A 20,692-nucleotide genomic window follows, 5' to 3' on the forward strand; every position below is an offset into this window, starting at 1 on the left:
TCTGACACTATGATACACTTCATGGCCTGGACTTAAGGAATCTCCTAAATTCTCATAATATCACCTGCTATCAGTCAGAAACCCTGGGGGTGGGGTGGGGATAAAATCATTCAAGCTGTGATTTTAGGTCTAGAGGAGAAGGAAAGTTGAGAAGGAAGAAAGAGAAAACAGAGGAATTCAAATGGCTCCCAGCAACCCTTGCCCAGATGGTTGAGGGGTTACAGGTCTTTACCCATTTCCCCTAAATCCCTTCCCCCCACTGCTACTTCCCTACCTGTCTCTTGGTGGTCTCAATGGGTGAATGACAGGAAGATGCCAGTGGTGTCCAAGGATAACAGAGTAGGGGGTCCTGGGGTCCTTTCCATGCTGAGCAGGAGGGAGCTAGCCCTTAGCTGCCCAGCCCATTGGCACTGTATTCTGTTCCAAGTCCATATTCCAGCCCTGAAGGAACATTGGCTTAAAATAGTCCAGGCTCAAGCTTAGGAGCAGCTCGGCCCAATGGACTGGAAGCTTGTAGAGGATCAAGGCTGTAGCATTTTTTCTCTCATGATCTCCAGAGCAGTTGGCTCACAGGGCTTGGCCTCAACTGTTCGTGGACAGGCTGGCTGAGCTCCCCAGCTAGGTCCCGACACTCCCAGTTCCGCATGTCCTTGCAGTATTTTTTCCCCAGCCCGCCTCTCCCACACCTAACTCCCCCATAAGCTCTCTTCTACGGACCTCATGGACTCCAGCGGAGGGCCCGATGTGGTCCCTTCTTTAGCTCCTGTTCCTGATGAACTTGCTAAGAGGTAGGATATAAAATCTGCGGTCTTATGTTCCCACATGGGCCACTAAAAGGAAGGTGCTACCACCCCCAGAAGCAGATGCCTAGGCTGCAAGGGCAGTCCTACCCCTTGTAAGCTAGGTACAAGGATAGGTGAGACAGTCCACAGGAGTCATTGGGAGGGGTGGGAGCAATTGATATGAGCAGGGAGACCCAAGTGTTGCCTTTCTGTGATGGGGGTGGCATGACCTGTACTTCAAGGACCCCACCACCCCCTGGCCTGGGTGAGAGGAATTGTCAATCTGAGTTCTAGCTTCCCCTCCCCCCCTTCCCGCCCCGGGGGGGAAAAAAAACAAAAACAATTCAAAGTACTTTTTGGTGGACCCACCTAGGGTGGGGAAACGGGAGTATCTGGCGATCTGGGCCTGCTATGGGCAGGGGTCTTTCAGTTTTGTCAACGCCCCTGGTCAGAACTGTTCCATTCCTTTCTCAGGCCTTCCCCCAGGAAGCGCCTGGAGCCCACTACCCTTTCTCTCATCCCCCACCAAAGGCTTCGCCTCTAGGCTCCGGGGCTCGCCCTCTCTCAGCCCTAAATTCTTTCCGCCGCTCTCTCTTCGGAGCCGGAGCCCGGCTCTGATCTAGGTGAACCCGGGAGAGGCTCGCTCCCTTGCCCCGCCCCCCCCATCCCTCTTCCAGTTCTCTTCCCCTCCCCCCTCTGTGCTGCTTCCAGGACTACAGGTACTGGCCCTCGAGTAGTGCACACGGCGGTCCAGGGGCGGTCAAGGCGGTCTTTGCAGCCGGTGCCCCTACACCTCACGTCCCCCACTCCACCCACCCACACCCCTCCCCGCGGGTCTTTGCACACCACGCACCAGCTGCAGAGGTTTTCACGAGCATTAGCCGTCAGACGGAAAAGCGCAGTGAGCCCCGGACGAGGGAGGTAGCAGTTCAGACAGGAGGAGCGTCCCAAGAACACTGGCTCCCTCAGGATCCGGCCCGGGGAACAGGGGCACGCACGCGCACGGCGACCTTCTCCAATCGAGTTACTAAGGTACACGTGTGGGGCGGCTAGGGCGCATGGAGACCATGGATAAGCGCTACCTGTTGGATGTCACACCTTGAGTCCGATAAATCAGGGGCCCGGGCTGGGGGTGGGGGAGGACTCATTCTCCGCACCTCTTCGGCTGCATCTCCTCGCTCCGGGGACCGGTGCAGTCCTGCTTCTTGCACCTCAGCTGACCTCCGGCCATGGTTTTCCACCCGCACACCTTAATTCTCCCTCGGGGCCGGACATAAAGTTTGTGTGTGTTGGTTGGGGGGAACTTGATGCTACATCTTCCCCTTCATCCACTCACCCCCAGCCCCCAGAGGATGAGGGGGAGATGGTAGGAGGTGAACCCTGATCTGCACTCTGGCCCCCTCGATTCAGTGCCTTCCTCACCAGCTGTGAGGGAGACCAACTCTAACCCGTGGGGGCTGGGGGTGAGTGGCTTCATACCCAGAGTATTCTGTCTCCGTTAACTCTGGGGAGGAAGGGCACCTCCTGCCTCCCTCCCTCACAATCATAGAATCCAGTACCCAGCATTTCAGGGCTGAGCTGACCCTGAAAAATGCAGAATGTCAAAATTGGAAGACATCTTAGAGACCATTTAATATCTCTTCTCTCCCTCTCATTTTACAAAGGAGTAAACTGAGGGCCAAGAAAGGGGACAAGGCTTGGTTTCACTGGATAATCTAGATGGGGATAAAGAGAGCCCCACATAGATCTGGATTCTGTTCCTTCCCCTCTCTTTGCCTTGACTTTCTTCTTTGAACTAAGCCTTAAAGTCCTTTCTAATATTGCCAGTTTGTGATTGTTCTAGTCTCTTCCCCACAATGCTGGTACCCTAATACATATTGTCTCACACACACACAGAAGAATGGCAAAGGGATATTGTATCAGGCCTGGCTCAGTCAGACTCATGTGCCTCAGACATTTAATAGCTGTGTGACCCTGGGCAAGCATTTAACCTTGTTTACCTTAATTTACTCATCTTTAAAATGAGCTGGAGAAGGAAATGGCAAAACACTCCAGTATCTTTACAAAGAAAACTCCAAAAGGGGTAATGAAGAATGGAACATAACTGAAAAGACTGAACCACCCCCCCTTAAAATGTGAGCCTTTTAGGGTGCAGCTGGTTAGCTCAATGGATTGAGTGCCAGGCCTAGAGATGGGAGGTCCTGGGTTCAGATTTGGCCTCAGACACTTCCCAGCTGTGTGACCCTGGAAAAGTCACTTCGCCCCCATTGCCTAGTCCTTATCACTCTTCTGTCTTAGAAATAATACCCAGTATTGATTCTAAGGCAGAAGGTAAGGGGTTAAAAAAAAAAAAGAAGAATCTGAGCCTTTTAAAAAGAGAGACTGTCTTTGCTTCATCATGGGTTTCCCTAGCAGTTGGTCTAGAAAGCACATAGTAAGACCACTGCTGGTTTATTCATTTATTCATACTAAGCATTTCAACCTTAGAACTAAGCTCCTTGGGGATGGAATAGGATGGGAGCCTCATTCTCTCCCCAGGTCATATTCTGGAGCTCCTTGGCAGAATGACCAGCCCAATTCCCTTGCCTGAGACTAGTGTGGACCTTCATGCCATTGGCCTGGACTCCCAGAGCAATCAGCATTGCCATGCCCAGCAGGGGCTCAGCAGCCCCTATGACGCTCAGAAGGAGAGGGCCCGGCGACAGTTGTACTTAGCATCCTCCATCTGTCTTGTCTTCATAATTGGAGAGGTTGTGGGTAAGCAACAAAGTGGGCTTCTTGGGCCATCTGTGCTAACTGGGGAGAGCCTTGGGGAGGGGGAAGAATAACCCTAACAGTCCATTAGATGGTCCATTAGACGGGGTTTTATTCGAGCTCCATGTTAGGCAGGGAGGAAAGGAGTTACATAACAGGCCACCCTCACAGGTCAAAGAAAACTAAGTCTCAACAAAGGGTCCTCCTCCCTCCCCTCCACCTCTCTGGTCCTGTAGGGGGTTACCTGGCCCACAGCTTGGCAGTCATGACGGATGCAGCTCACCTGCTTACTGACTTTGCCAGCATGCTCATCAGTCTCTTCTCTCTCTGGATGTCCTCCCGGCCAGCAACCAAGACCATGAATTATGGCTGGCATCGAGCAGGTGAGGGGCTATTGAATTGAAGCATTAAATTAACCCCTAGTTAGCCGATGGGCAGAACATGGTGCTGGGCCCAGTGGGGTAGGAATGGGATCTAGAGGAAGAAGGAATCTGTTGAGGAGCCTTAGAACACAGACTATCAGAGCTGTGAGTGGTCTTGAAAAAGAGCCTGAGCTGAGGCCTAGTAAGGGGCAATGAATTACCTCTAGTCAGATAGGAGACTTGACCTTTATCCTTGTGGTGTCTCATCTGACAAGGATGATGGAACTCCCTTGACACAGTGACAAGCAAGGCTCAATGAATATAGGCTTAAAGATGTTTCTGCATCTTGTGGGAACCATTCAAAGCCAAGCAGGGAAGTTGCTCAGAGGCTTAACATCTCTTGGATTTGGCCCCTTGGGGGCTGCCACAACCCTCCTCAGCTTAAGATAGCCTTCCTTCCCTCTTGGGTACATTAATTTAGCAGTTCTCACAGAGGATGTGATTTAACAAAAGTCTAAAAAACCATGGAATTGAACAAGCAGATAGCAAAGAGCCCTTCCACTTCTAACATTCTGTCTTCTAATATTCCCTGCATTCCTGTTCTAACATTCTAGATTCTTTCATCTTTGAAATTCTTTGTTCTAAATGATCTTTTAACTTTAATACTCTGTTTTGAGGGCTCTCCTATCACTAACAATTTTATGTTCTTAATCATAACTGCTGTAAGCAGTGAGGGGAGGGGATGGGGACCAATGGGCCCCATTTAAACTGTCTTCAATGTCTTTACTCTGGTATAGAGGACCCCATTTCCTACCCCCAAGAAAGAATCTGTGGACTTGTTTATTAATGCTGGCCCTACTCTCACTATAGACCTAAGAAAGAGACTAAGAGGCTAGTGTTTGGGGTGGGGTTTGCTTTTCAGAGATCTTGGGAGCCCTGCTGTCAGTGCTGTCCATCTGGGTGGTGACTGGGGTCCTAGTATACCTGGCTGTGCAGCGTCTGATCTCTGGAGACTATGAGATTGAAGGTGGGGCTATGCTCATCACTTCAGGCTGTGCTGTGGCAGTGAATATCATGTAAGTCTGGGTCCTGCCACTCTACAAACTCTCCCTCTCTCCAGTTAAACAACCGGACACCACTTCCTGCTTCTCTGGGAGGGAAGGGAATGGGATCATGTGTTGAAGAGACAAATTCCTCCCAGTTTATGTGTGCTGGAGCTTTCTAGAAAAATGGACCTATGGGACAGGTAGGTAGCTCAGTGGATAGAGAGCCAGGCCTAGAGATGGGAGGTCCTAGATTCAAATCTCCCTCAGATACTTCCTAGCTCTAGGATTCTGGGCAAGTCATTTCAACCAAATTGCTAGTCCTTATTGGTCTTCTGCTTTGGAACCAGTTGATTCTAAGGCAGAAGGTAAGGGTTTAAGAAATGGACCTGACTTTATTTATGAACTCTGGACATTTCCATTCTGGAGTGACCCTCAACTCCATACCCCTCTGCATCCTGACACAAACCTTCTCATTTCTGATGTTCCTTCCCCTTTAAAAGACCCCAGTTCACAACCTGAGGCCACTGGACAAGTCTGCCCTGTGTTAAAGTACAGGGGATTTATTTTAGGTAGGATTCACCTTCTCTAATCCCACCCATAAAATTCTAGCCAGCACCCCTTTCCCAAGGGGCCACTTCTGAACACTTGACATGAAACCATATAACTAGTGCTCTTAGCCAACTCTGGAGAAGGACAACATCCCATTCAGGAAGATGATGTGTTATGATGGGAAAAGTACTGGATCTGAAGATCGAGAGGATTTGACATGCAACCCCACCTCGGTTACTTACAACTGTGTATCTTTGCCCCATCATTCCAGTTCTGGGAGCCTCAGTTGCCTCAATTATAATATAAAGTGTTTGGATAAGGTAGCCTTTGAAGTTACCTACAGCTCTAGATTTAGTCTTTTTAGACTATGGGACAAGAATTTATTTCTCCTAATGTCTAAATATTTTAAAGATTCTACACCCAAATTCTACTAATAGTAATAATTCCTTCTCTCTCTCACTCACTCACACTCTCTCACTCACACATACACACACACACACACCCCACCCCTAAGTTACTGAGTCCCAGAAAAGGGAATGATTAGAGAGAGAGTGAGAGTGAGAGAGAGAGAGAGAGAGGGAGAGAGAGAGAGAGAGAGAGAGAGAGAATTATTACTACTAGAATTAGTATATTTAAGGTTTACAAAGCTCTTTATATATATCTTCCTTGATCTGAATTGACGTACATAAAACTCAACTCCTTCATTCATTCAACAAATATTTATGCTGTACTGAGGGAGAAAACACTGCTTCCACAGGGAACGATCCTGACCCTCATGCAGTTGCTAGAAAGCAAAAAGAAATAGAGACCAGGAGTCAGAAGACCTGGGTTCCATAGAGGGCTTTGCCAGTAGCTCATCTGTGACCTCGACTGAATCATTTCCCCCAATCTTGCCTTAGATTCGACTCCAAAATTGAGCAGATTGGTCTAGGTGGATTTCTAAGGCTTCTTCCATCTGGATGGCCTAGTGGATAGAAGGCTAGACTTTGAGTTAGGGAGACTGAATTCAATGCCTACCTCAGACACTTGGCTGAGTGACTTGGGGAAGTAAATGGAGGTGATAATAGCATCCAGCTCACAGGGTTGTTGTGAGCACTGAATGAGCTCATATATGTGAAGTGCTTTGCAAATCTCAAAGCTTTAGAGAAATGATAGCTATTATTATTATTATTCTAGCTCCAAGGTTTCAAAATTGATTCTGTGAAATCTGTGATTCCATAATTCAGTGTGGATTAAGTATCCACACTGGGCTAGGTGCTATGGATACAGAGTTAAAACAGAGCTATCCTGCCCTGGAACAATTTACAACCAGTTGGTCTGATTCTCTCTCTGGGTCTGTGTCTCTTGTCTCTTGCTCTCCATCTCCATCTCTTCCCTTTCCCTCTCTTCCCTCTTCTCTTCATTCCTTTCTCTCCTCACCTCTCCTTTCTCTTCTGTCTCCTCTCTTCCTTCCCTCACTCCCCTTCTTTCTCTATATTCTTTTAAAAATTAAATCTTTGTCTTCTGTCTTAGAATTGATACTAGGTATTGGTTCCAAGGCAGAAGAGTGGTAAGAGCTAACTAACTAACTAACTCTAGGTAGTTAGGGTTAAGTGACTCTCAGGGTCACACAGCTAGGAAATGTCTGAGGCCAGAGTTGAATCTAGGACCTTCCATCTCTAGACCTGGCTGTCTGTCCACCATGAGCCACCCAGCTGCCCCTCTCTCTTCTTTTTTCAATGGATAAGTTTTACCAAGATATTTCCTAAAGGGTATCCAAACACCATAACCTCATCTCTTCCCCCAATACAGCACATTCCCTCCAAAGAGTTAAGCAGTGTATCCTGGTTACAAATGCTATAAACGTCACTTTTCACTTTTATGGTTCACCAATTGTCAACAGAAAGGAAGTGTGTGTTGTGTGTGTGTCCTTGAACTTTAATTATATCATGCCAACTTGGCTCCTTGTAGCAGCCCTGAGTTCAGCTGAGCTTCAGAGCCCTCTTTATTGACATTGTTGTAAGCTCTCTTTCATCCCTCTGTATCACTTCATACAAGTGTGTATCATGTATATATGTATGGGTACACATGCATGTGTCCATATATGGTATCTGTATGTATATGTGCATACATGTTTTATATGGGCGGGTGTGTATATAGATCTATAAGTTGTATGTATGTATGTGTGTGTGCATGTATGTATAACCCTTACTTTCTGTCCTAGTAACAACTCTAAGACAGAAGGGCAAGGACTAGGCAAATGAGGTTAAGTGATTTGCCTGTGGTTATACAACTAGGCAGTGTCTGAGGCCAGGTCCTCCTGACTCTAAGCCTGGCCCCCTCTCTACTGTGCCAGCTAGCTGCCCCACTAGGTTTTTCCTTAATTCCTCATTTATCATGTTTTAATGGATTATATTTTTAATGCACCTTTTATACTACAGTCTGTTCTAGCTCTTTCACAATTGTTATACCCATATTTTGTTTATAGCTTTTTGTTATCCAAAATAGTGCTTCCCCTGGTCACTGGCCTCCTTGATGATTGGGGGTGGTATGTGGATGGAGTTTTTCCTCGTATAAAGTTATTTTCTGGGATGCTTAAATTAATCCACAGTTCTAATGGCAGTGAACTGGCATGTCCATCTTTCCTCGAACCCTCCAACACCTAGTCTTCCTATACTGTTTATCCTGGTTAGATTCTAGAATTATTTGATCATCGAATAGTTAGATTCTAAGACTTTGATTTGATGTGATTCCTGAAAGTGAAATTCCTTGTAGAAGGAATTGAAGGATTGAGGGGGCAGTGAGCCTGGTTCCTTCTTTGTACTACCACCTTTTGAATTGACTCTCTAGATCCAATTTGACCTGGGCTCTGCTTAGAACAGCCACTTAATTGGGCCTTGAGCCACATTCCCTCAAGTCCTCAACCCTTCCTTTCCCAGAGGTTCCTGTAGTGCTAATGGGGTCATAACACTATCTGAAGACAGAGAGGCTAATGCTGGTGTCCAGGACTCTGCCTGTTGCTCAAGGTCCTGAGTGAAGGTTAAAGACTCTTCTCTTTCCTAGAATGGGATTTACTCTTCACCAGTCTGGTCATGGCCATGGCCATGGCCATGGCCATGGACACAATCATGGGACCAGTTCAAAGGAGGAAGAGCAGAACCCTAGTGTCCGAGCAGCTTTTATCCATGTGGTTGGGGATCTCCTACAGAGCTTGGGGGTCCTCGTGGCTGCCCTCATCCTATACTATAAGGTAAGGTGATTATTACCTCAAGGTGGGAATGGATGCCTTGTCTGAGGTACAGTCAGAATTTATGAGTACAAGCTTCAGCTCTACTACTTATTAGCTGTGAGCCTAAACAAATCCTTTAACCTTGCTGGCCTTATTTACCTTTCCTGTAAAATGGGAATAACAATGATTTCCCTAGCCAATTACCAAAACAAAAAACAATAACTGCCCTGTGTTACTCTTGGGGATGTGAGATCATGCGCATATGGGGAACCCTTTTAAGAACTGTCTTTGTGGAAGTTATTATTATTTAAAAAAAATTTTTACCCCTTACCTTCCATCTTAGAATCAATACTGTGTATAGGTTCCAAGGCAGAAGAATGGTAAGGGCTAGGCAATGGGGGTCAAGTGACTTGCCCAGGGTCACACAACTGGGATATGTCTGAGGTCAGATTTGAACCTAGGACCTCCCATTTCTAAGCCTGGCTCTCAATCCACTGAGCCACCCAGCTGCTCCCTGGAAAGGATTATTATTAAGCAACAAGGCTAGGGAGAAAACCTGATTGGTGGTGGTGGTGGGATCTCTCAATAGAAGCCTATTTCTCAACTCCAAAAACTTAAAGGTGAGATTTTGTCTTAAGGGAGGCCTCTGACTTCTGGACAGATGTGATCTGGGCAGGATAGGCAGAGACAACTTAGGTGAAGCTCATAATGGGCATTTTATACCTAGAGAGAGGGAAGTGACATGTCTAAGGTCAGACAATCTTCAAACAATCAATATACCCCTGAAATATTAGGGCCAGAGAGGACCTTACAAACCACCTAGTTCAAGACCCCAAGTTTTTGGTGCTGCAAAAAGACTAGGAAAAATTTAGTTATCTTAGCCATTCAGAATGCTAATCTTTCTTTAAGCCTTGGCTCAGCTGACACCTATTCTATGAAGCCTTCTTTTTTTTCTCTGTGTAGCATAATGAACAGAGTGCTGGACTTGGACAGAGCAAGACCTCTGGATTCCAATTCTACTAGTTGGTTGTCCCTGGGAAAGTCACCTAACTTCTTTGAGTCTCAGTTTCATCATCTGTAAAATGTGCATAATTCTTACAATAACAAACCTCCTAGGGCTATGATGAGTCTTAGGTGATGTTTGTAAAGTGCTTTGCAAACTTTGAAGTGCTCTATAAATGGCAAGTACTATTTATAATTTCCTTATACTTTTTTTTCCAAGAGCACTTTTTTATTGTTGTGAAAATTTTCTGTCATGTCTAACTCTTCTGGGTCCACAAAATTGGATTTTCCTTTTGTGGCTCATTTTACAGATGAGGAAACTGAGGCAAACAGGGTTAAATGACCTGCCCAGGGTCACACAGATAGGAAGAGTCAGAGGCCAGATTTGAACTCAGGAAAATGAGTCTTCCTAACTCCAGACCAGGTCCTCTAACCACTGCCCAAAGAGGACTTTTGATTTCATTTTTATCCGGTGACTACCTTTTATTATACTTATATCTGAATAGGTTGTGGTCTTGAGGGCTGGGACTGTTTCCCTGCTGCTCAGCACAATGCCTCACACATGGTAAGATCTGAACATTTATTGAGCTAAACTGAGGAAAAAAGATCCCAGAGAGGGCAGGAATGCACTGTCCAAGGTCACACAGTTAGTAAATAGTGGAGCCAAAATTTGAACTCTGGTTTCGTAACTTCCAACCCAAGTCTCCCTTTTCTCCCATTGTTCCTGATATTTCTGTGCCAACTACTTTTTTCCCCTCAATGTAATTTCCTCAGGGTGTGTGGCCTCAAATAGAGGCAGTGTGGTACATGTGGTACACTGGATAGGTCTGCAGATTATACCCAATCTCTGACCGAATAAATAAATCCTAGGAAATTGCTTAAAAAATAGCAATCAGTTGGTTCAGCAAACAATTTTTAAGTTGCTGTGTGCCAGGCACTGTCCAAGGTGCTGTCGATAGACAAAAGTGAACCAGTGCATGCCCTCAAGAAGCTCACATTCTAAAGGAGGGAGACAACACATATAAGTCCATGTGCACATGTATATGAGAAATATATATGGAAGATATGACATGTATGCTTTACATGTATATTTATAATGTTTGTACATATATGTAGGTGTATAAAAATTAATGGTGGGGGAGGGAGGGTGAAAGCTCTAATAGCTGTAAGGGAGGAATCAGGAAAACTTCATGTGGAAGGTGGCATGACTTGCCTGGGGTCATAGAGCTAATACAAATGTCAGAAATGAAATTTGAATTCGAGTCTTCTTGACTAATCCCAGGACTGGTGTTCTCTGCCATTCTACCTCTCTGAGGAAGTGATCTCAAGGAAACAAAGACATATCTGGCACTGAAATGTCCATGAACAATGTAAGGGAGGGGAAAGCACCCAAGTTAGGAATGAAGTCTTAGATTTTTCAAATATTCCTATAGATGTGACCCAGCATGGAAAACAGGGTGAATGGCTCCATAAGTCCTGTTACCCTTGCAAGATTGCTTTTCCAAAGCTTGGACTTATTCACTGTGGGCCTGGCCTGGCCTGACCAACACTGACTGACTATTTACTTATTTACTTATTCACCCAGTCACTCATTTATTAATTCACTGGTTTGTTTATTCATTTATTTACTGGTTCTTTGATATGTAATGTAATAGTGGGGAGGGCCAGTATTTGAGAATCAAGACTGGGAATGGGCTCCTCATAGAATTCTGAAAAGGGACCATAGAGATCATCTAGGCCAGTTTATACCAGAGCAGGAATCTCCTTTCTGATATAATAAATTATTAACCATGTCCCTTCCTCAGGTGAGGGAATATTTCCTGAGGCTTCCCCTTCCATCTGAGGGTTGATGAAATTGATAGGAAGTTTCCCCTTTATTAGAAGCTAAACGTCTCACTAAAGCAGTGATGGTGAACCTATGGCACAGGTGCCAAGGATGACACCCTCTGTGTTATCACTCTCTGTGGGCACAGAGCCACCCTCCCTTCCCCCACTCCAAAGTACCTGATGACATTTTTTACATCACGTGCTCCTCTGTCCAGAAGCCCAATGGGAGTGTACAGGGGGTAAGGTGAGTGGCTCACAGTGGGCAGAGCTGGAGGGGAGCAGAGTGCTGGAGCCACCCTCCTCCCCCTCTCTACACTGGCTGAGGACATTCCTCACTTCACCCATCCAATGGGAATGCTTCCTCCCTCCCCTATGAGGAGTATATATAGGTGGGAGCAGAGCACACCCAACACTTGGGGGAGGTGGAGGTGGGATGGGATGGGGCCCATCACTCTATCTCTGAAAGGTTTGCCATTACTACCCTAGAGCATTCCTCTCCCCACTCCCAACCCTACTCCCCTGTGTGGTACCATGCAATGGTGAAAGAATGGAATGCTGGTCCTTGGGTCAGAAGATTTAGGCTCAAAACCTAGGTTGGCCAGGAGATTCTGGTTCACATTCTACCTTAGACAATTATTAGCTTGTGGCTATGGGAAATTGACTTGATTTCTCTAAATTGTAATGTTCTTACCTATTCTAAATATAGGTTTAGGGCCTAATGGACCTCAGAGGCCTTCTGATCCAATGAACTTATTTTATAGAGGAAGAATTCTAGACCCAGAGAGATTAAATTACTTGATTATATATGTTTTAAATAAAAGACACCTAGCACAGTGCCTGGCACATAGTAGGTACTAAAAATGCTTATATCCTTCTTTCTTTCTTGCTCTTGTCCATGGTCCCATAGGTAGAAAGCTTAAAGTCAGGTTCTCTGACTCTGGGTCCTTCTTTTTTTAAAAAAAACATTTATTTATTTATTTTTTCCACTTTAAACATTATTTTATTTGGTCATTTCCAAACATTATTCATTGGAAACAAAGATCATTTTCTTTTCCTCCCCTCCCACCCCTTCCCACCACCTCTCCCATAGTCGATGCGCGATTCCACTGGGTATCACATATGTTCTTGGTTCGAACCCATTTCCTTGTTGTTGGTATTTGCATTAGAGTGTTCATTTAGTGACTCTGGGTCCTTCTACCCAGCTGACCACTCCTCAGCCTCTTTTGCTGAATTGCCACCTCTATCTGGCCCATTAAATGTGGATATGTCCTAGAGCTCTTTCCTGGGTCCCCTCATCTTTTCTATCTATGTACTCTTGGTGATCTTATCAGCAGCTTCAGTTCAATAATAATCTCCATATAAATGATTCCTAGACCTATTTATCCAGCCCTAAGCTCTGGATCTGCATCATTAAGTGTCTAGAGGATATTTCACACTCAAAATATCCAAATTGGAAGACATTGTCTGCCCCTCCTCCCTGTCCTTCCAAACCCATCCCTCTTTTAATCTTCTCCCCCTTCCTGCCAATAGTTACTCAGGTTCACAATCATAGAATCATTCTCCCTTTCAGTCAATCCATATATCTTATCAGTTTCTAAATCTTGACATTTCTACCTCCATAATCTCTCCCTCCCTATCTCTCTCTCTCTCTCTCTCTCTCTCGTAAACTGTCACTTTCTATCTTAGAACCAATACTGTGTATTTGTTCCTAAGGAGAAGAGTGGAAAAACTAAGTAATGGGGGTTAAGTGACTTGCCCAGGGTCACACAGCTAGTTATCATCATTTTACAAATGAAGCAGCCCGAGCAGGTAAAGTTTAAGTGGCTTACTCAGGGTCACACAGTTAGTGTCTGATGCTGGATCTGAACCCACAGCTCCCCGACTCCAGGCCTAATGCTCTATCCATGGTGAGCTACCTTGATACCTTGATGGTGATTATTGCTGTGCTCTGACAGAACTAATCAGCCCTTTCTCCTTGTGGTGCCTGCTTTCATAGAGTTGTTTATTGAAAAATATTTTGATTTTTTTAAAAGTGCTATAAAACCACTGGGGTAGTATTATAATTCCTAGTTCAGCCCCCATCCCAGGGCAAAGGGTAACATGGTCTCAAATGCTAGAAGCTAGCTGGGAGTCACAGGGGGCAGATGGCCCTGAGCCCTTTCTTCTCCAGGTTGAACATAGTCATTCCACTAGGCAGGCTGAGCCAGGACCTGGGCTAGGCAGGTAGAAAGTTCAAAATGGCCATTAGTTAGCTGACCCTCAGTGGAAGGCAAGGCTGGTCTAAGGACTAGAAGAAGGAGGAGGGCAAGTGGACAAAGTGTCGATTTACAAGGCTACTTGAGGCTGGACAGTTTTCTAGCCTCAGCTACTGCCTAAAGGTAAGAGTGCTGGCTCAGGAGTCAGAATCTCACCTCAGATACCATCTGTGTGATCTTGGGCAAGTCACCTCACCTCCCTAGGACTGTTTCCTCATCTTTAAAGTAAGGAGGTTGGGTGGGGGACATCTGGGTACCTCAGTAGATTGAGAGCCAGGCCTAGAGAAGGGAGGTCCTAGGTTCAAATCTGTCCTCAGCTATGTGACCCTGGGCAAGTCACTTAACCCCCATTGCCTAGCCTTTACTGCTCTGGAACCAATACATAGTATTGATTCTAGGATGGAAGGTAAAGGTTTAAAAAATAAATAAAAAATAAAAATAAGGAGGTTGGAGCTGAACAAATTGTGTTCCATGTTGGTGATGGAATACTATTGTGGTATAGGAATTTTTAGGATTATAAGGGAGGACAGATGGGGAGGAGCATAGATGGAGGAAGGAGGCAGAATAGGAGGGTTGGTGTAGAGGGGAGAGAGAGTGACTGGAACTGAGAGAAAGTCTGTATAACTCCCTCCCTCACACCTTAAATGTACAAGAGGGAATATCCCTGTGAAGATGTCATGACAGGGATGGACAGGGACCATGTCCCAGTAAGTAGATTTCAATGGGTTTTGATTGAGAATTTTCCTCAGGACTTTGCTATGCCTGAGACCACACAGTCCTGCCAGGCAGGCTGAATGTCAGTGGCTCTGCCAAAGCTTGTGGAGCAGCCTACCCCCAGTCCCATTCTCTCTTCCTTAACTTCTGTGTAACAATTTAGATCTGAATGTAATTTTCTTCAGAACAGGCGTGGTTTATTTGTTTGGGCTACAAGTGGGGAACTAGGTCAGAGGGAGCAGGAAACCCTACAAGAGTAAGCAAACAGTTTGTCACTTCCCCTTCTTAACCGGAGCCAAATGGCTCAGGCTTCAGCCTTTCTTTCCCTCCTTCCTCTCCAATCCACTTCACTATCCAACTCTAAACAGGTCACTAGTGTCCTTCTTGGGAACGCAATGGGATGAGACAGGTTTTGGGGGTGACCCCCGTGAGGTTCAGGAGTCAAGCATCCCTCAGCAGCAGTTGTTTTCTTTGTTTCTTTAATCAATGAGCCAGAGAGGTCCGGGATCTTTCTGTCTTCCAGGGCAAGGGGAAATGGAGGCAAGGCTCTGGCACTGCAGGTTTGGGGTCCCAAGCTCTGATCCTTTGCTCCTGTCTCTCAAGAGTCCACTTCAAAGCTCTAAATCCCACAAGCCCTTTCTGCTCCTCCAATTGCCACTCTTCTCATCCCTCTTCCCAACATTCAAAAATGGCTCCTCTGTGCTGGTTTCCTTTCCATATCCATCCCCTTTTTATGTTGTGACCTTCCCAAGGGTGACTTGTATGTACCTCTTATGCTTACATATTACTAATTATTCTAATTTCTTACTACTTGCCCCAAAATAATAAATTTTCCCTATTTGCTCTATCTCTATTCTATGCTAAACTTTTCTTTCTTTTTTTTTTACCTCTGTCTTCTAATCAATACTGTGTATTGGTTCCAAGGCAGAAGAGTGGTTAGGGCTCTGCAATGGGGGTTAAGTGACTTGCCCAGGGCCACACAGTTGGGAAGTGTCTGAGGTCAAATTTGAACCCAGGACTTCACATCTCCAAACCTGGCTCTTAATCCACTGAGCTACCCCCTAAACTTTCTATTCTAAGAGATTTTTGTTGGGTAAGGGTAGTTTTGGGGTTTACAACAAAGCCAGTACAACATATGTTTTAATATAATAATTGCACAGAAATGTCAACCCTAATGATAATACTACTTATTCTTGCTAAGTTTAAACTAATACAGTTTTCTATCTCTACCTATCTATGTTTATATTGCAATCTATTGTATTTATTTCCATGAACACAATTTCAGCATCAGCTTTACAATAAACAATCAAAACTTTAACTACCTCGTCTGCAAATGCAGCTAACTTCTATTCCTAAATAAAAGCAACAGTCTAGTCTAAGCTTAACTTGATTCTTAATCTATTCTCTATCCTCTAAGTCCTTACTCTGTTCTATACACTAACTCATGTACAGTGCATGTACACGTTACGTTACATATCTACAGACCCTTTAACTGTGTTGCCAACCTATCTTACAAGTTTTTACACTATTCACAGAGGTTATTTACATATGATACAATATTATACTTTGCTCCCTAATCCTGATGTTAGGCAGACAAATATCTTTTGATCTTTCTATTTGTCTAAGACTATGGAACTAACTAATATAACACAGATACATTTTGCATAGTTACAAGTCCAGACTCTTGTTTACCTACACGAGATCTCCATATACATCAGTTTGTGATTTTTGTCTTGGGTCTTCTGGGTCATGTGGCATGAATATACTTACTCCCATTCTTTGGATTTCCACTTCTCATGTTCTCCGTAGGATCCCTTCTTTCTTCCAAGCTGTCTAGTGTTGCATGTTTTTTAATGTGAAGTTAATTGTGTGTTTTTATGCTAATGCCTCACCAGTCTTACATACTATTCCCCTTTTCCATCTGTCCTCTTCTTATATATGCAAATTTACAAAGTTCAAAGTCTTAGCCGTCCATTTCAGTTTGCAATCTTTGTTTCTTCTTTCTGGTGGATTTTCTTGTTGCTTTTCCTCTGGGATGCTTTCTTGTTCTTTATTCTGTCAATGTTACATGTTTGACTGTCGTCTGTGTTGACTGTTGGGATCTCCTCATTGTCTGGAACATTTTTTGGAATTACTCTTTCCTAGTGGTGTATTTTTTGATGTTTATCAATTTGTTTTTGTTTGTCATTTCTCAGCACTGTTTTATCTATTTTCTTCATCTCTCTCTGTTACACTGGGGTTAGATTTCTCAGGTTTAAAGTGTGAACAGTGGAACCATGACTCTTTTCCTGCAACTTTTATGGCACTTGGTGTAGTGAGCAAAACTTCAAATGGTCCAACCCATTTTGTGTCTGTAGCAGTTTCTCTTGTCAAAGTTTTTGATGTACACAGGATGATTTCAGAAAGAGCTGGGAAGACCTACATGAACTGATGCAGAGTGAAATAAGCAGAACCAGGAGAACCTTATACATAGTAACTGAAATACTGTAGAATGATCAAATGTAATAGACTTTGCTACTAACAGCAACACAATGATGTAGAATACTTCTGAGGGACTTAGGACAAAGAATGCTCTCTGCCTCCAGAAAAAGAGCTGTGAGAGTCAGATGAAATCAGATGATTTTTCACTTGTTTGTTTAGGTCTTTGTTTTGAGGTTTTGGATTAACAAGATCATTCATTTACAAAAATGCACAATATGGAAATGTATACATGTGTAAGCCAGGTTGAATTGTTTGCCAGCTCTGGGAAGGGGGAGGGAAGGGAGAGGAAACAATTTGGATCAGAGAACTTCACAAAACTTATTACATGGAAAATAAATAAATGATCCAAAATTCATAGATAAAGGAAGGAGGTTGGACCAGATGGCCATTGAGTACCCTTCTAAATCTTTGGTCTTTTTTCTCCCACCAGCCTGAATACAAGTATGTGGACCCCATCTGTACCTTCCTCTTCTCTATTCTAGTCCTGGGCACCACTCTGACGATCTTAAGGGATGTGGTTCTCATGCTGATGGAAGGTAAATTTCTTTACTCTTTACTCTTAGCCAGAGGTTGGGGCTCCTTGAGTCACAGCCCAAAGTGTGAGGATATGAGAAAGATGAAAGGTGCTGCCACTGAGGCTTTAAGGTAGAAGCCAGAATATGGACTGACCCCAAGGGAGATGACCACTCTAGCAATCTGGGGATTCCCCTGATGCCTGCCATTATATAAGAGACTTGATTTTGCCACAAATTCTCTGTGTGCCCTGGGGTGTGTTACTGGGGCATGGGCCTCAGCTGCCTAATGTGTACATTGAGAAGCCTGGACTTTGCAATCTAAAAAGTTCCTTCCAACTCTGCTACTGTGTTCTAAGGTTCCTTCTGATCTAGAACTTAGTGAATTCACTGTTGTGCTTGTGTTTGCCCAAAAAGAAGGGGTTCTCCCCTAAGGGTCAGAGCACATTAGGGCTTCCTACAAATTTGTTGCAGTTGTTGAGAGAGTTGGACCTTGGCTTGCCTGACCTTGAAGCACCAGCTAGCAAGGGCAGTTTCTGGAAGTAGAAGTTTCTTCCTCAACCACTCCCTCCCACTCCATCCCTCATTGTGTTATTCTCTTCCCTGTCAATGGGAGACTTCCTCCCCTCCTCTGAGCTATGGGAAGGTAGGGGTGCTTGTCCTGCTGGCTTCAAAACCTCTCTCTGGGATCTCCCTCATCTTTAACTCCCCCCCCCCCCCCAGAGAGAGGGAACAACAAAGGGTAAACCGAGACCTTGGAAAAATAACTTGGAAAAGTGGTCCCTGAGACCACTCAGCAAGTCACAGGCAAAGTCAAGGAACAATCTGGGGTTCTTTCAGTTCCTGCTGCTCTTCCTCCTATGTTACAGGTACCATAACACCGCCCTCCTCCCCATCTTCCCATCACAGACATTGAGCAATTTTCCTAGAAATGGGAATGGATGGCACTGGCCCATCCATATTCTCTCATCCTGTCCAAAGGTGTATAAGGCAGGAAGACAGGGTCAGAATACCTGCAAAGCAATCTGGTTTCAATGAGCAGTGTAAGGAGAACATAGGACAGGGGAATACCTCAAGTTGCTGTGTGACTGAACAAATCACTTCTCCTCTCTGGGCCCTGTCTAGTTGGTTGTTTTTTTTTTTTAAGTTATATCTGACTCTTTGTGACTCCATTTGGGGTTACCTTGGCAGAGATACTGGAGTAGTTTGCCATTTCCTTCTCCAGCTCATTTGAAAAATAAGATAACTGAGGCCAACAGGGTGAAGTGACTTGCCCAGGGTCATACAGCAAAGATATTGGAGTGACTTGCCATTTCCTTCTCTGGCTCATTTGAAAAATAAGATAACTGAGGCCAACAGGGTGAAGTGACTTGCCCAGGGTCATACAGCAAAGATACTGGAGTAGTTTGCCATTTCCTTCTCTGGCTCATTTGATAGATGAGGAAACTGAGGCAAACAGGGTGAAGTGGCTTGTCCAGGATCACACAACTAGTGTCTGAGACTGGATTTGAACTCAGGAAGGTGAGTGAATCTGACTCCAGACTCAGCCCTATCTACTGTACCACCTGGAAGCTCCTACATTCTGCATATTTAAGATGGAAGGAGGAGAACAGGGTTTGGACTCAATGGTTTCTAAGGGCTTTTTAGCTCTGACAATATGTGACACTCAGTCCAGAAGTAGCCCTTGAGTCCTTTGGTCCCAGGGATTATGTACTTTAACCTCCTTCCCAGTCACATAGACATAGACCCTCACAAGGAGGCCCAGAAAGCTAGGTGGGAAGCAAGATTCTCAGACCTGCCACATCCTCCTCTCTGGGTCTGTGAACCTTTTTCCAGGAGGATAGCTAGGTGGTGAAGTGGATAGAGCACCCAGCTTGGAGTCAGGAAGACCCGAGTTCAAATCTAGCCTCCAAATACAAGCCACTTAACCCTGTTTGCCTCAGTTTGCTTATGTGTAAAATGAGCTGGAGAAAGAAATGGCAAACCATTGGAGTATCTCTGCTCAGAAAACCCCAAATGGGGTCACTTTCATAAGTGAACCAGAAATTCCAGGATGCTAGGGATGAGCTAAGGGAGGAACTACAGTCATCTCTTTCTCTGATCACCCTCAGCAACCCCCAAGGGGGTGGATTTCACCGCAGTCCGAGACCTGCTCCTCTCTGTGGAAGGAGTGGCAGCCCTGCACAGCCTGCACATCTGGGCTCTGACTGTGGCCCAGCCGGTGCTTTCTGTCCACATCGCCATTGGTGAGAAGCCATCTGGGAGAGGTGCTATTCATCCTAGCATCTCAGGGTTGGGGCCTGGGTGGAACAGGGACGAGGGAAGATGGGGGCAGCAATGGCAGGAGGGCCAGAGGCTGGGATCTGGGTGAGGATAGTCCTGGAGACAGGGCAGGACCAGAGGCTGGGATGTGGGGACAGAGATGGGACCCGGAAAAGAAGTGGAAAGCCTTGGTACACTGGGATGAAAACAGATGGGAGCCAGAACCAGAGTCAGCAGCTGAGTCAGAGGCCAGACCCAGAACAAGGTCTCCTGGGAATAGCCAGAAGGGGGCATGGTTGGGGAAGGGTGAATCCAGATGGGAGCATCTCTCCCCATCACTGAAAGGGAGGGCTTAGGGGGTAGGGCCAGTGCTGAAGGAGTGTAAATGGCAGCAGATCTTTTCTCTATCCACCCATGCCACCCTAGCCCAGGAGGCAGATGCTCAGATGGTGCTGAAGGAGGCCAGAGCCCGGCTGCAGGGGATGTTTCATTTCCACACCACCACCATCCAGATAGAGGATTATTCAGAGGACATGAAAGACTGTCAGGAATGCCAAGGCCCCTCTGACTGAGCCTTGCCCCTGCCCTGAGCTGCTGCCTATCCCAGGGCCACCTGGAATGTCAGTGATGAGAAGAGTATGGGACTGAGGGTCGAGAAGAAGAGGGCACCATGTTTCCTGCTTCTCTCAGACCCCTAAAGCCCCCCACTAGGACTCGGCCTATTCCCACATTCCCTTTTGTATATAAATCCAGCCACTCCAGGCCTTCTCCCCTTTTCGGGCCCCTAGACTCTGATGGGTTTGTTTTCCAAGCTGAGGCAGCCCCTCACTCAGGACCCCCTCTGCCGACGGTGGCCCTGCTCAGCTCCCTTGGCCCATGGTCAGGGCTCTGGATAATTTATAATACATGACGACCTCTTTCTTCCACTTACAATGCTC

The 20,692-nt window shown here is 45.5% G+C and overlaps 1 protein-coding gene across 2 annotated transcripts; it reads left to right on the forward strand.

Annotated features, from left to right (window-relative positions):
- Positions 1-637: 637 nt before the first annotated feature.
- On the forward strand, positions 638-20,687 carry LOC100015339 (proton-coupled zinc antiporter SLC30A2). Of its 2 annotated transcripts, XM_056795501.1 has the most exons (9): positions 704-788; positions 1,494-1,814; positions 3,321-3,539; positions 3,773-3,919; positions 4,821-4,974; positions 8,536-8,722; positions 17,411-17,516; positions 19,604-19,738; positions 20,181-20,687. In XM_056795501.1, the coding sequence occupies exons 3-9, from the start codon at positions 3,347-3,349 to the stop codon at positions 20,324-20,326; spliced, it is 1,068 nt and encodes a 355-aa protein (XP_056651479.1). In that variant the 5' UTR covers positions 704-788; positions 1,494-1,814; positions 3,321-3,346; the 3' UTR covers positions 20,327-20,687. The 2 variants fall into 2 exon arrangements, with proteins under 2 accessions (XP_007491406.2, XP_056651479.1); XM_007491344.3 differs by lacking the exon at positions 1,494-1,814 and having other exon boundaries at positions 638-788.
- Positions 20,688-20,692: the final 5 nt, after the last annotated feature.

Source organism: Monodelphis domestica, chromosome 4, assembly GCF_027887165.1.
Source record: "Monodelphis domestica isolate mMonDom1 chromosome 4, mMonDom1.pri, whole genome shotgun sequence".
Taxonomy (NCBI): Eukaryota; Metazoa; Chordata; class Mammalia; order Didelphimorphia; family Didelphidae; genus Monodelphis; species Monodelphis domestica.